The 13,575-nt window shown below is 70.2% G+C and overlaps 2 protein-coding genes across 10 annotated transcripts; one reads left to right on the top strand and one right to left on the bottom strand.

Annotated features, from left to right (window-relative positions):
- Positions 1-24: 24 nt before the first annotated feature.
- On the top strand, positions 25-4,339 carry AFMID (arylformamidase). Of its 9 annotated transcripts, none has more exons than XM_064522900.1 (11): positions 26-332; positions 538-628; positions 802-906; positions 987-1,035; positions 1,235-1,320; positions 1,394-1,466; positions 1,804-1,967; positions 2,571-2,649; positions 2,922-3,102; positions 3,621-3,760; positions 3,914-4,042. In XM_064522900.1, exons 1-11 carry the CDS (start codon positions 303-305, stop codon positions 3,915-3,917), a joined length of 1,002 nt encoding a protein of 333 aa, XP_064378970.1. In that variant the 5' UTR covers positions 26-302; the 3' UTR covers positions 3,918-4,042. The 9 variants fall into 9 exon arrangements, with proteins under 9 accessions (XP_064378974.1, XP_064378970.1, XP_064378966.1 ...); XM_064522896.1 differs by having other exon boundaries at positions 28-332; positions 3,621-3,666; positions 3,914-4,339; XM_064522901.1 differs by having other exon boundaries at positions 29-332; positions 3,621-3,725; positions 3,914-4,090.
- A 648-nt stretch (positions 4,340-4,987) lies between these two features.
- LOC112991615 (uncharacterized) lies at positions 4,988-9,686 on the bottom strand. Its single transcript, XM_064522895.1, has 7 exons — positions 9,356-9,686; positions 8,965-9,048; positions 7,983-8,071; positions 7,355-7,540; positions 7,028-7,165; positions 6,660-6,852; positions 4,988-6,124 (listed from the first exon to the last, which is right to left on the bottom strand). Exons 1-7 carry the CDS (start codon positions 9,654-9,656, stop codon positions 5,787-5,789), a joined length of 1,329 nt encoding a protein of 442 aa, XP_064378965.1. The 5' UTR covers positions 9,657-9,686; the 3' UTR covers positions 4,988-5,786.
- Between the last annotated feature and the right edge of the window lie 3,889 nt (positions 9,687-13,575).

The raw sequence follows: 13,575 nt of genomic DNA, 5'->3' as shown, positions 1-13,575 counted from the left end.
CGGAGCCCGCCGTGTTCCCGGCGTGCCCCGCGCGCGCGCCCGCCCGCCCGCCCTGCGCGCTGGGGACTCCCTTGCGCCAGCGCCCTGCAGCCGCGCGCGCCTCCTGGCGGCGCGGCCCAGGCGGCGCGGCCCGGGTGGGCCCCCGCAGCGGGTCGCCCTGCCCCCGGTGCCCCGACACCGCCCCGCGCGGCGGCCCCTGCCCCGGTGCCCTCGGCCCGGCCCCCCGGGCGGCCAATGGGAGCGCGGCCGCCGCGGGCGCTGACCGGGGCCGCCGCGGGGCCGAGCGGGAGCAGGCCCGAAGCATGGGGAGGTGGCAGGACATGTCCAGGGAGGTACGGCGGCCGGGGAGGGGGGACCTACGGCGGCCGAGGAGGGGGCTACGGCGGCCGTAAGGGCGGGCAGGGTCTGCCTCGGCTGAGCCGGGCCGGTCCCATCGCCGCGGGGTGGACGCCACAGCCTTGCCCGGCCCCGGGCGCCCCGGGCTGCCGCAGGGCCGAGCCCCCGCCCCGCCCGCCCTCAGCGCCCGCGTGCCCGCAGGAGCTGGAGGAGCAGTACTCCCCCAGCCGCTGGTCCCCCCGCCTCGGCCCGGACGCCGTGGTCGAGGCCCACGTGGAGGCGGTGACGGCAGGTGAGGAGCGGAGCCGCCCGCCGAGGGGAGGGCTCCCGCCTGCCGGGCGCTGGCCGGTGGCAGCCCTCGGGTGCTGGTGGTGGCTCTCGTCGGAGTTGTGGAGCCCCCGGGCCCTGCGGGCAGAGCGCGAGGTGGCGTCTGGTGTGTGCTGACCCTCCCTGTGTCCCCCGCAGGAACCCAGAGGGCCCGGGCCTCCACGCAGACCCTGCTGCACGTCCCCTATGGGGATGGCAATGGGGAGAAGCTTGACATTTATCTGCCCGCGGACCGTTCTGGAGGTAGGTGATGGGCAGGGTGGCAGCAGGGAGGGGTGGGCAGGGGCTGGGCCAGCCTCCTAACCCTGTGTTGTGCCTTGCAGCTTTCCCAGTCCTTGTCTACATCCATGGGGGATACTGGCAGCACTTAAGGTGAGGCAGACCTTTTGTGGGGGGAACCCTTGGGAGGGGAGCTACCAGGCCTGCCTTCACCATCCCCTTTCTCAGGAGAGCAGCATTAATTGCCCTGGGTATTCTGGATCTGATCAAAGCTGCAGGGCCTGGCCAGGCCCACTCCAGCCAGCCCAAGGAGAACGCCTGCCCCGCAGCTGACCTGTGTTTCCTCCTCCAGTAAGGATGCATCGGGTTTTGCAGCCCCTGCGCTGGTGTCACAGGGCGTCGCAGTAGTGGCTGTGGGTTACAACATAGCTCCCAAAGGTAGGTGGTTTCCAGGGGCAGCTGTGACTCCCCTTGCAGACCCAGGGCCCCGCTGACTGTGCTCTCTGCCTAGGCCACATGGATGAAATGGTGGCCCAGGTGCGGCGCAGCCTCGCCTTCCTGGTGCAGCAGTACTCCCGGATCAGGTGGGCAGCGCACAGCTCTGCAGCGTGTCCGGTTTCCCCCCACTCCCTGCATCAGCAGCCTCCACGGCCGCTGCCTGGCCTTCAAGACAGACTGTGCCTGTGTCATTCCCTGGGGTGGTTTCGTGTACAGAGGTGTCTGTGGCAGCCGCAGGGTGGGGTGAACAAGCCTGGAGGTGTCATAAAGGTGTTAATGCCTGGGGCTGAGCAATGCACCAGGCCTGTTTCTGTGCTCCTCCCTTGTTGGGTGAGGGATCAGCCAACGGACCGGAAGGTGCGTCTGAGCTGCTGTGTTGGGCTGCAGCCCTTGGGAGTTTTCTGCCGCCTCTACTCTGAACAGGATGTCCCCAGGCAGGATGTGCTGCGCTGTCCCTTCCTACACTCGCTCATGGCTCCTTCTCCCTAGCGGTGTTTACCTGTGTGGACATTCAGCGGGGGCTCACCTCGCAGCCATGGTGTTGTCAACAGACTGGGCAGAGTACGGAGTGACACCTGACATCAGAGGTAGTGCCTGGCCCTGCAGAGACCCCCCCTGCTCCCCTGTGCTCCAGAAAGCTGGTGCTCGGGGTGAGGATGCTGCCCCGGGCATCGACTCCTTTCCCGATGCAGCTGCGTGACTCTGGGCTGCTGAGACACAAGGGCAGTGGGGCACTGCTCCATCAGCTCCTTCTCTGCAGCAGAGCTGTGCCTGGCCACGTGCATGCCCACTGGCACAGAGGGGTCTGTGGGAGTGACTCACCTTGCACAGGGGGCTGAAGGAGAGCTGGTGAATTGCTCCTCAAATGTGTCAGTCTTTCTGCTGACTATTCAGGGTGCCAAAGCTGGCCAGCTCTGCAGCGTGTAAAGCTGTGTGAGATGACTCGCCTCAGCTGACTGCAGCCCACAGATGCTGGGAATACAAGAATCTGGGCTCCTAGGACCGGGTGTCTGTGTGGGTGCAAGTGTCCGGTGTCCATCAGGCAGCTCAGCAGCGCCACCAAGGGCTGAGGCCTCCCTCTGCGCCTTGGGAGACGGGACGTGGGCGCGGAGAGGAGCGTTCCCGCAGGCAGAGCTGTTGGAGTGGCTGAACAGGGGGCTGCTCCCACCCGCAGGCGTCTCTGCTTCCAGGAGCTGTGCTGGTGAGTGGGGTGTATGACCTGGAGCCCGTTCTGCACACCTACGTGAACGACGCGCTGAACATGAGCCGGTGAGTCCGGACGCTCTAGTGACCGCGACGGGGAAAGGGCATGGGCAGCTGGCACGCGGGCGTGCCTTTGGCCAGCACAGCCTGCGGCACACGGCAGCCCGCCTGCACCCTGCTCTGCCTGCGTTCGCACAGCCTGCCTGCGCAGAAGTGACCACGCACCGCGCGCCTGCAGCCTCTGTTCCTGACCCGCGCAGGCCCTGCAGCCTCTGTCGTACTCGTGCACACAACCAGGGACATGAGCGCTCTGCAGATGAACACCCTCCTCTCAGCAGGTCTGAGAGGCGTGCTGGCTGTCACTGCGGTGTCTCCTTCCCCAGGGAAGTCGCCCAGAGGAACAGCCCCATGCTCTGCGTCACCGGAGCAGTGCCCGCAGCTGGGGCCTGCGAAGTGCTTGTGGCCGTGGCCCAGCACGACTCCCCGGAGTTCCGCCGGCAGTCCCGGGAATACTTCCAGGTGAGCTCCGGCAGCGCCTCTGCCTCCCCGCACCCGGCTCCGCGGGGGCAGCCGCGCAAACCTGCCCTGCTCTGCCCTGCCTTCGTCCCGCAGGCCTCTGTGAGCTGTACAAGATAAGCAGGCTCTGGCTTTGAGAGCTCTGGGCTGGCAACACAGCAGCAAAGGGCAGAGAGCTGGGCTGGCTACAGAGCAGCGACTCTCCTGCCTGTGGTGCGCAGCTGCCTTCTCTGGATGAGCAAGTACAGGCTCCCACTTTGGGAAGGAGTCCTGCTTGCTGCCGGGCCCAGCTCTGGTGAGGCTAAACTGGGATGAAGAGCTCGTATGTCATAACAGAGTAGTATTTCTCCTGCTGTGGTGATGGCTCTTGTCTCAAGATGACTGTGGGCGTCTCTCTGCTCGGGGAGGATGCTAGTCCCTGCTGAGCAGCTGCTCTTGCTGCACGCTGCCTGGGGCCTGGCGTACAGGAGGGGAGGGAACCTGATCAGTGTCCCCTCCTGCCAGCGCTGGTCTCTTTGCAGGCCCTGCGTTTGGCTGGCTGGACCGTCTCGCTGTTGGACCTTGCTGGTGTGGATCACTTTGACATCATCGAGAAGTTATCGCAGGACAGTTATGTCCTGACTCAGGTCTTGACCACAAGGCCGGGAGGAGGGCAGCGGTGGTGTGTGCCTCCCCTGCGCAGTGGGGGGGGGTGCGGGGCTGCTGCTTTGGGTCTGGTCATCATCTGTGGAGGGCTTGGAGAGAGGGGTGGTTCCCTCCGATGCGGAGGAGCAGGGGCCAGGCACTACTCACAGGGTTTGGTTCTTCATTCCAGGTGATTCTGAACATGATTTCAAGAGCTTGATTGCACGTTGGGAGCAAACCGGAGATGAGAGGCACCCTGCTCATGGCCTACGCAGCCTGCGGGGTCTCCTCCTGCAGCGCAGGGTGTGGTCGCTGTCTCTGAACACCTCTGCCTGTGCTGCCTGGGACGGACGTGCCTCTCCCACTCCTCCCAGTGTGCAGCCAGGCAGGGGGCTGCTTGCAGTGGGAAAGCCCCAGTTATGACCAGTACTCTCACGTGTGCTGACACTTGTTTTCTGCAGTGTTTCTGTGCTTTGGGAGTGTTGCCTGTCCTTGCAGCAGGGCTGGCAGGCAGGCCTGCAGTGGGTCTGTCTGGAAGACTAGATGATGAAATTGGTCCCCTCAGCTTCCTTTAAATGGCTTATTGCAAATGTAAAAATAAATAGGAATAACTGCTGCCTGCGTATAAATCATCTTCCTGGGGATACAGTGTTGTGCTAAGCCATTGAGTACAGACTTAAACTGATGCATAAATAATCCTCTCTCTCACCTTGGAGCTCTGGTGCCCTGCAGCTGGGCTCCTTGGGGCTGGCAGCAGCGAGCACGCCGTGCTCCGAGGAGGGCCCAGCTCTGTGCGCGCAGGCGCAGTACAGGGAGTCTCTGGCCCAGAAGTGACAGGCTCGGCCGTTGCAGGTGTGGAAGCCCGGAGAGGCGGCCTGAGGCTGCTGGAGAGGGACTGTGCTGGACTGGGGTAACAGGCCGCTGGGATGAGGGGTGAGGGGAGAGTGTTCAGGAGCTGCGGGAAGGCTGGTCGGCCAGCTGGAACGCTGGCCTGGACCGGGGCCGGGCAAAGCTGTGTGGCTGAGGGAACAGGCTTTGGGGGCAGCTGGGCCCCTCTGGAGAGGCCTGGCTGTGGCCAGGCTGGGCTCAGGCACCTGTGAGAGTCCCCGTCAGAGGTCGGTTTCGGTGCTGCTCTGCAGCGGCCCTGGTCCTGTGGCTGTGAGGCACTTGTATGTCCTCAGGAACGCCTGTCCCTTAACGGACTACTGGGCTGTGATGGTGTCCCTGCTGCATAGTCAGGGGAGAGGCACCCCTGGAGACAACGTCCTGCACAGCCGCAGCACTGCCACAACTTTATTTAGATCTCAAGTGTCTCATTACAACAGCAAGAGCTGAGCTGAGAGCGCTGGGCTGCAGAGACCACTTCCTGCCCTGCCATTTTTGCGTAGCACAACCCAAAGGCCCCTGATTTGGACTGTTTTCTCTCTGGCTTTGTGGTATGTGCTGCCCCACACTGCATGGCTGTGAGCAAGCTGCCCAGCTGGGCCCTGAGCATCGTCAGGATCTTTCTTCCTGCTGCAGCTTGTATAGACACGTCCAGGGCACGTGTGTTTGAGAAGTGTGTGGCCTTGGGAGTGGTGGCCCTGCTTTTGGGCAGCGTCTCCAGCGACTGGGTTACAGGAACAGCACAGAGCTGTGTGGGCTAACGGCTAGAGGATGCTCTGATCATGTGTTTGCTGGGCTGAGTAGTGAGGTAGGGAAGCTGCCTTGGAGTGGTCTGGTGGCGAGATGTGGACGCCCCTCTGTCCCTCAAGGCACATCTGCAATCGGCTCCCTCCCACAGAGATGCAGAGCTCCCATCTGGCAGGGTGAGCTGTGCTCTTGGCAGGGTTGGACTCTCGCGCTGGTTTGCAGGGCTGCGGGCGGGAGCGGTTACTGTGCTGCAGCCTGTCAGGGACACGCCTGGAGCGTGTTCTGGCTGGTCCCCGCCCCTCTGCTGCTGCCTGCCAGGAGGATGGGGATGGGACGGGACATTCGCCCCAGCCTGCAAACTTGCCTGCAGCGGCCGAGCAGGGTCAGCTGCGGGGCTGGGGCCAGGAAGACGCGTGTTCCCGCATCTCAGCTCAGTCCCCCCCTGTGCTCCAGGGACCAGTGCCCAGCCCTAGGGCCAGCTTCTCCTGGCACTTCCTGGCCACAAAGTCCAGCTTGTTCTTTGCGAGCTCAGTGTCACGGGCGGAGATGTTCCAGTGCCAGACTGCACGCAGAGAGCGTGCTGACCAGGGGAAGAGCAGCACGCTGACAGCATGGCCCGTCTCGGCCACCTCCTCCTCGCTGACTGCCTGCATGCGCTCGCACAGCTCTGCGGGAGATGGCCAGTCCCCCTTCACTCCCACCAGCACGATGTTCGTCTCCACAGCTGTGAGGTTGACGGAGCAGAGGGGCGAGTTCAGCTCCTGGATGCCTGGGGGAGGCACGGGCCGTCAGGCTGGGAGTCTGGCACCAGAATTCCCAGCACAGGAGGCTGCAGTGTTGCCCAGGCAGTGCCCCAGCTCCTGGGCTACCAGAGAGGCCGTTTGCCCTTCTCTGCTGAGCAGCACCAGGGTTATTGTCGGCACCATGCGGGGAAAGGCACTGCATTGCCCCTGGAGGTCATCCAGCCAGGCAGGAACCCCAGGTGGATTCTCATCTGGCTGGAGATCAGCACTACAGCTGAGGCAACGTGCTGTTATCCCCCAGCAGTCAAGATCCACATCAGCCCTCTGGGGCAGGACCGCACTGGAAGGTGTGGTGTGAGCCCAGCCCAGGGCTGGGAGAAGGGAGAGGGCTGGGCCTACCGCAGAGCAGAGCTGCTCGGGGCATGAAGCAGTCCTGCTCCCTGGGCGTCCGCCTAACAGGCAGGGCAGGGCCCAGCCCTGCGGCAGCGCGTGGAGACCTGCTTCGTGGAGTTCTGCAGGAGGCACCCGCACGTCCCAGGGCACCGAGGGGCCCTGAGATACCTTGCGCGAAGCGGCGGGCGTTGTCGTGGTCCCTGCGCAGCGTTGTCTCCGCGTGCTCCAGCCCGACGCGGGCAGCCGCTGCCAGCACGCCTGCCTGTCGCATCCCCCCTCCCAGCAGCTTCCGCACGCGCCAGGCCTCGGCCACGAAATCCCTGCGTCCGGCAAGCACCGCTCCAGCCGGGGCGCCCAGGCCCTGCGGAGCCAAGAAGAGGTGATCCTGAGCTGCCTCGGGGGGCTGCCTGCAGCCCCCCCAGGGACTCCGCCCGGTCTCGGCTGGCGAGCTGGGCGCGCACCCCCGTGCACCATGCCCCTGAGCAAGGGCAGCCCCCCAGCTTGCGCTGTGTCCAGGCTGCCCCGTGTCAGTACACCTTGGAGAAGCACAGGGACACGGAGTCACAGTGCTGGGTGATCTGTGCTGGCTCCACGCCCTGGGCCACCGCCGCGTTCATGAGTCGTGCTCCGTCCATGTGCACCCGCAGCCCGTAGCGGTCAGCAAGCAGGCGGACCTGGGAGGGGGCAGAGGGGCTGCTGGGGACGGCCGGACGGACAGAGCCTGCAGGAGCTGCCAGCGCCGGTGCCAGCTGCGCTCCGAGCTGCTCGGCAAGGGCTCGTGCGTCCTGCTGCGCCGTCCCGCAGAGCCGGCCTGCCTGCGCCGGGGCAGGGCCGGCCAAGAGCCGCCGGCACGCGGGTCCTACCTGCTGGAGGTAGGGGAGGGGCAGCGCCCGGCCCCCTGCGGAGCTGTGCGTGTTCTCCAGGCAGATGAGCTCGGGCCGGGGGTGGTAGCGGCTGCCGTGGGCCTCGCGGATGGTCAGCTCCAGCTGGCCCAGGTCGAAGGTGCCGTCCGGCAGGTCTGGCAGTGCCTGGAAATGGACCCCAGCGACCTGCGCCCAGGGCAGCGCAGGGAGCAGAGCGGATGAGGGACGACGGCAGTGCATGGGGGGCCCAGCCCCTCTCCCCCTCGTACCCCCGCTCTTCCCCTGTTCTGAGCATGATCAGACCCCGCTTCTGCCCCAGGCTGTGGCTCGGTGTTCTGCGGGGATCCAGGTGATCCCTCGTGCACCAGGGAGGGAGCTCCCCCCCGCCCCGTCCCCGCAGCCAGAGGAGGGCAGCAGCACGCTGCAGTCCTGTCCCTCCAGCCGGACCTGCGCAGCCCACGCCTGCCCCAGGGGCTCGGGGCCTGGGGCAGCGCGGGGCAGCCCGGCGCCGCCTTCTCCTCCCTCGGGCCCGGGCTGCGGGGTGGGCACCCCCCGCCTTGCTGCCCCCAAGGAGGAGGTCCGCGGCACCGGCCAGAGACCGGCGAGCCAGGCAGCACCCGGCGCCTACCTGAGCGACCGCGCCGTGCTCGTAGACGTGCAGGTGGGCCTCCCTCCCCAGCAGCAGCTGGGCCCCTCGGCGCTGGCAGTGGCACATCACTGGGACAGGGGAGGAGCAGTGAGGCTGGGGCGCGTGGGGCAGCACTGCCAGCGTGCAGCGGGGCCGTGCGGGGGGAGCAGGCGGGGACTCGGCCGCGGTGCCACCAACGTGCTGCGTGAGCGCCAGCAGCTCGCAGGGCTCCGCTGCGCGAAGGCTGAGCACTTGACATGTGCCACATCCTTCCTCCGCTGCGGTCCCTCTCCAGGGCAGGGCTGGCTCCTGCGTGACGCAGGGACGTCCGCTCCGTCCCCTGGAGCTGGTCCGAGCTGGACCACGTCTCCGTTTCGCCGCGGCCCGCCAACGGCGGCTGCAGCTAGGCGAGGTAACGGGCAGAGCGCGGCGATGGGGAGGGCACCGTCTCCTCCCTGCCTCGTGCCTGCACGTGGCCAGGGCTGGCGCCGAGCCCACCTTCCCGTGCAGCGCGGACCCTTGCTCACTGCGGAGGGCACAAAGGTGACCCGGGTAAAGGTCGGCGGAGCAGTTCTGCCCGAGGCTGAGCGCGGGGCTCCCTCCCATCCAACGGGAGGCACTTGCTCAGCAGCAGCATGAAGCAGGAGACCAGCTCCCGGGTCTGCATGTTGTGCTGCACTGCTAAAGACGGCGCCCAGGAAGGGGCGAGGAAATGCACCCGGGTCCGAAAAGAGAGGGCTGAGCTGCCTGTTTCTAACAGCTTTCCCCTGCAGCCATTTGGGCATGACAAACCTGCAGCTTTCTGAGCAGAAGTGGGGCTTCTACTCCGCATCCTGGAGAGGGGCGGGCAGCGAGGGGCTTCCCCTGCCCCCGGTACCCCCCGGGCCGGGGTGTAAACTGACCCGCGCAGCGTGCGGCTCGCTGCTCCTGGGTCGCTGGGGCAGGGGAGCCGGGCAGGGCCGCGCCGAGCCCCGGCACTCACCCGCGATGAGGTTCGCCATCGTGGCTGTCGGCACAAACAGAGCGTCCTCCATCCCCACGACCCTTGCGGCCAGACGCTGCAGCTCTGCGGGGAAGAACGGCGCAGGGGATGCCGCCCGGCTGGGAGGGACTCGGCCGGCCCTGGGGGGGCCGAGGGATGGCGGGGGGCAGCAGGGATCTGCGCCGTGGCCCGCAGCCCGCCCGCGCCCCGGGTCCCGCACGCCTGCCCCCTCCCCACCGCGGAGCAGGCTGCTCGGGCCGCTCTGTGCCCGCCGCCCTCGCCCGGAGCGCCGGCCGCCCCCGCGGGGCCGGGTCGGCCCGGTCGCCCCCCCGGGGGAGCGTGGCGGCGGCGGGGCAAGCGAGGGGCCGCGGGGGGCTCCCGCCGCGCTCACCGTTGACCGTGGGGTCCTCGCCGTAGTCGTCGTCCCCCACGGCGGCGCGGGCCATGGCCCGCCGCATCCCGGCGCTCGGCCGCGTCACCGTGTCGCTGCGCAGGTCCAGCACGCGCACCGGCACCGGCACCGGCACCGGGCCGGGGCGCGCAGGGCCGCCGGGGGGGCCCCGCCGCCCGCCGGCAGCGCCCGCGCCCGCCGGGTGCCGCTCGGCGCCGCGCCGCAGCCCCCGCCCCGGCCCCGGCCCCGCTCCGGGCCGCGCACCGCGCAGCGCAGCCCCCGCGCCGCGGGCCGCCAGCATCGCCGCCGCCGCCGCCGGGCCCCCGCCGCCCCGCCCGCCGCAAGGCCTCCCGGGGCGCGTAGTCCGCCGCCGGGCTCCGCCTGCCGCCGCCGCCGCCGGCCCCGCGCCTTCCCCGGCCGTGCGCGCCCGCGGTGCTCCCCCCCCCGAGAGCCCCCGCCCGGCTCCCCCCGCGGTGCCCCCTCCCCGGGATCTCCCGTCGGTGCGTCCCCGCGTGCCCCCCACCCGGCTCCCCCCCGGGAGCCCCCAGCCGTGCTGCCCTGCGCGGCTCCCCCCTCCCTGCCACCGCCCCCTGCCCACCCCCCGGCCCTGCCCCTGCTCGGCGGGAGGCCCCGCGCGTGGCTGTGGGGCTGCGGGCGCCCCGGGTCCCCCCAGCAGCCCTGGGTGCCTCGGCCAGGCGCCCGGGGGTGGGGGCGCGTGTGCCCGGGGGGCGCAGGACCTGCAGCGACAGCCCCCCGCGGCCCCCAGCCGCCCCCGCGAGCTGCTGGCTGGGAACCGGGTGCCCGGCACCGCAGGGGCCTCTCCAGACCCCCGTCCCGGGGCGCCGGGCCGCGAGCGTGACGCCTGCACGTGCAGCATCGTGCGCGTGGCGACGGCTCCCGCCCGCTGCTCCCGCTGCTGACGGAAAGCGGGGCCGACCCTCGCTGCTGGGAACCTGCTCCCGCTGCTGGCTGCCGCCGGCCCTGGGAACGGCTGACGGCAGAGCCGGGGCGCCGCGGGAAAGCGCCGCAGCAGCGCTGGGGGCAGCTCCGGGCAGCCCGCCGCTCCCAGCACTTTCTCCCGGCGCGAGGCCTCGGCACCTGCCCCTCGCAGGCCGGCAAACGCCCGCGGCGGGAGGCGGCGCATCCGAGCTGGACCCGGCGTGGCGCGGAGGGGTGGCTGGGCCGCGGGACCCCCTGGCCCGCCCCGGTTGCTGGCCCTGGTCCGCGGGACGCCTCTCCTCCCCACGCGCCATCCCGCCGCGGTGCCCGTGCATGCGGGCTCCCGCCGGCCTGGTCCAGCCGCCGGCCACGTGGCCCCCGTCGTGCTGCCGCCCTTCTCCCCCCCACTGCACGCGGCCACCGGCAACCTGCCCCACGGCGCAGCCCCCGTCCCCGGCGGCAGCTCTGCCCGGCCCCGGTGCCCGTCCGTGGCTGGGAGACGCCGGCAGGGTCCTGCTTGTGGCAGGCGCTGCCGTGGGGCCGTGCCGTCACAGGGCTCCCGTCCGCCTGCCGCTGCAGCCCCTCTGCCAGCGCCGCAGCCCTTCCCAGAGATGTTTCTCACACGTGGGGCCACATGTTAACAGTTTTTCTTTATTTACTGCCTCCATTTCCTCTTTGTTCCAGGAACTTGTCCTCCAACTTCAAGCTGCTCATGATTAGGCAAAAAGGCCTCTAATCTCCCCGATCTGATTTACCGTCACTGAGAGCAGACGCTTCCCGTTACTGGCCCTGGACCTGGGAGCGTGGCCGGCCGCGCTGCTGGCTCCCCGCGCTCTCCTCTCCTCTCCTCTCCTCTCCTCTCCTCTCCTCTCCTCTCCTCTCCTCTCCTCTCCTCTCCTCTCCTCTCCTCTCCTCTCCTCTCCTCCCGCCCCGGCGCCCGCGCTGCCTCCCTGGTGGCTCCCTCGGCCAGACAGCGCCGGGCACCGGCGGGCATGGGGCAGGTGAGGGGCTGGTGCTGCCCCGTCCCGTCCCATCCTGTCCCGCACCGGGGCCGGCTCCCGCGCACCCCGCGGAGGGGCCGCTTGGCCCGAGCACCCCACGGCCGCGACGTCCCGGCGGTGGCGTCGGGCCGGTCCGGGGTGCCGGTGCCCGGCGGTGCTGCACGTGCTACCGCGCTCGGGGCCCCGTCGCCGCCGGCCGAGACGGTGCCGCCGGCCGAGACGGTGCCGCCGAGGTGCCCGGCTCCCGCGGCTAAAATTAGCGGCTCAGCCCGGGCGCGCGGAGCGGAGCCGCGTCCCGCTGGGGAGATCGGGTTTCCCTCCGGCCCTCCCCGGCGCAGGAGCTGGCAGCGGCGCGGGGCGATTCCCGGAGCTGGGCCGGACCCCCCTGCCTCCGGCCCCCTCCAGCCGCGGCGCCTCGCGCCCGGGCATCGCCGCCTCCGCCGGGGCACGGCCTCGGCCGCCCGGGGCTCCGCTCCTGCCGGTGCTGGGGCCGGAGGCAGTGCCGGGAGAGGGGCTGAGCCGGCTGCCCGGGGCCATGGGGGACGCGTGGCCGGGGACATGGGGGAAGCGTGGCCAGGGGGGACGCGTGGCCGGGGTGCAGGCAGGGGGCTGGGGAGCAGCTCGGCCTCTGGAGCATCGGGAGCCGCTGCTGCTGGCCCGCTCCCCACAGAGCTGATGGGGACCGGGGCTCTCGGGGGGCTCGTGGCGACCCTGCTGCAAAGCCGGGGGGTCCCCGCTTGCTCCTCTCTTCCCTGTAAAGGCTCCGTACGGGGAAGGGCTGGACGAGGTGCGGGGCTGCTCCCGCCGGGCACTCGTGCAGCGAAGGGGCTTGAAGTGGGGCCAGCAGTGAGCCTGGGTGCAGCGAGGCTGGGGGTAATGCTGGGGGGGCCTGGCTGCGCTGGGGGGGGCCTGGCTGCGCTGGGGGTCTGCCTGCACTGGAGGTCCTGGCTGTGCTGGGGGGGCCTGGCTGCGCTGGGGGTCTGCCTGCACTGGAGGTCCTGGCTGCACTGGGGGGGTCTGGCTGCATTGGGGGGCCTGGCTGCATTGGGGGGCCTGGCTGTGCTGGGGGGAGCCTGGCTGCGTTGGGGGGGTCTGTCTGCATTGGGGGGCCTGGCTGTGCTGGAGGTCTGGCTGTGCTGGGGTCCTGGCTGCACCGGGGGTCCTGGCTGTGCTGGGGGTCTGCACCGTCGTCGCTGGGGCAGCGTAAGGGGCTCTGCTGGAGCGCGGACCAGCTGTGTGGGGGCCGTGGGCCTGGCCGTGGGGGGCCATGGGGCTGTGGCCGGCCGCGGTGCTGGGCAGTGACTCCGACGTGCTCGTCACGCGCTTGGCTCGGGGGTGTTTTCGCCCGGCTGCCTTGGCCCCGTGGCCTTGCTGTTTGCTCGGGGGGGGGGAGGGGGCGGGGGGGGGGCTCGTCCCGCGGGCTGGGGCCAGCCCGGAGGACCCCACTTGGCCCGGGCTGGGGCCGAGCAAACATCCATCATCCCGGCGCGGTAGGAGCCGTGGAGCCAAGCGATTTCCTACTCTGTCGGGAACCGTGGAGCGAAGCCTGGAAGCTCCGGGACGTGCCGGGCTCCTGGCTCGGGCCGCCCGGGGCACGGCCAGCCCTGCCGCGTGCCGGGGGCTGTACCGGGGGCTGTGCAGCTGCCCCGCCGGCCCCGCGAATCCCGGCGGCCGAGGGACGGTGCTGCCCGGCCGTGCCCATCGCCGCGTGCACGGGAGGTGTCCCCTGCGCCAGCCGGGCAGGGTGCCGGGGTGCCGCCCGCGCTGTGCCGCCGGGTCGCCCGGCCCGTGGGGGTGTGTGCCAGCAGCTCCGCACGCGCAGGTCCGGCGGTGCATCGGCCCGCAGCAAACGCGCCGGTCGCTGCCGGGACGCCGCGGAGCCCCTGGCCGCACCGCCGTGCCGGGTGCCGTGCCGGGGCTGCACGGGGCGGTGGGGGGACCGGGAGCGGGCTGCCAGCGGCCCTCCGCGCTTCGCCTTGGACCCGCCGTTCCCGCAGGCAGCGGGGCAGCTGGGATCGCGGCCAGAGGCCCGGGCAGCGCTGCAGCCGCAGGCCCCGTCCCCCCGGCTGGCCCGCGGGAAGGGGCGCGTGCCGGGCGGCGCGGTGCTGCATTGCTGCGTGGTGCCCCGCCTCGAGGGGCCGCGGCCCCGGGCGGCAGCGCGGCGGTCCCGCCTCGGGCGCCCACCCCAACCTGCCGCTGCCGGGGCTGCTCTGGTGACCCCTCCCTCCGCCGGCAACAACTTTTCCAGTAAAACCACTGCAGAAATCCCTGCTTCCCGAC

The sequence above is a fragment of the Dromaius novaehollandiae genome, chromosome 18 (genome assembly GCF_036370855.1).
Source record: "Dromaius novaehollandiae isolate bDroNov1 chromosome 18, bDroNov1.hap1, whole genome shotgun sequence".
Classification (NCBI taxonomy): Eukaryota; Metazoa; Chordata; class Aves; order Casuariiformes; family Dromaiidae; genus Dromaius; species Dromaius novaehollandiae.
The sequence above is the reverse complement of the archived record's forward strand: the minus strand, read 5'-3'. Positions and strand labels throughout refer to the sequence as shown.

Bases quoted from the DNA above. Each gene is read 5' to 3' on its own strand.
- AFMID (XM_064522896.1), top strand. From the start codon at position 303: ATGGGGAGGTGGCAGGACATGTCCAGGGAG. The intron at 1,036-1,234 runs GTGAGGCAGACC...TTCCTCCTCCAG, and splicing joins GGATACTGGCAGCACTTAAG to TAAGGATGCATCGGGTTTTG. The intron at 3,667-3,913 runs GTGTGGATCACT...TCTTCATTCCAG, and splicing joins CTCGCTGTTGGACCTTGCTG to GTGATTCTGAACATGATTTC.
- LOC112991615 (XM_064522895.1), bottom strand. From the start codon at position 9,656: ATGCTGGCGGCCCGCGGCGCGGGGGCTGCGCTGCGCGGTGCGCGGCCC. The intron at 8,072-8,964 runs GTGAGTGCCGGG...CCCCTGTCCCAG, and splicing joins GATGGCGAACCTCATCGCGG to TGATGTGCCACTGCCAGCGC. The intron at 7,541-7,982 runs GTAGGCGCCGGG...CCCTGGGCGCAG, and splicing joins AGCACGGCGCGGTCGCTCAG to GTCGCTGGGGTCCATTTCCA.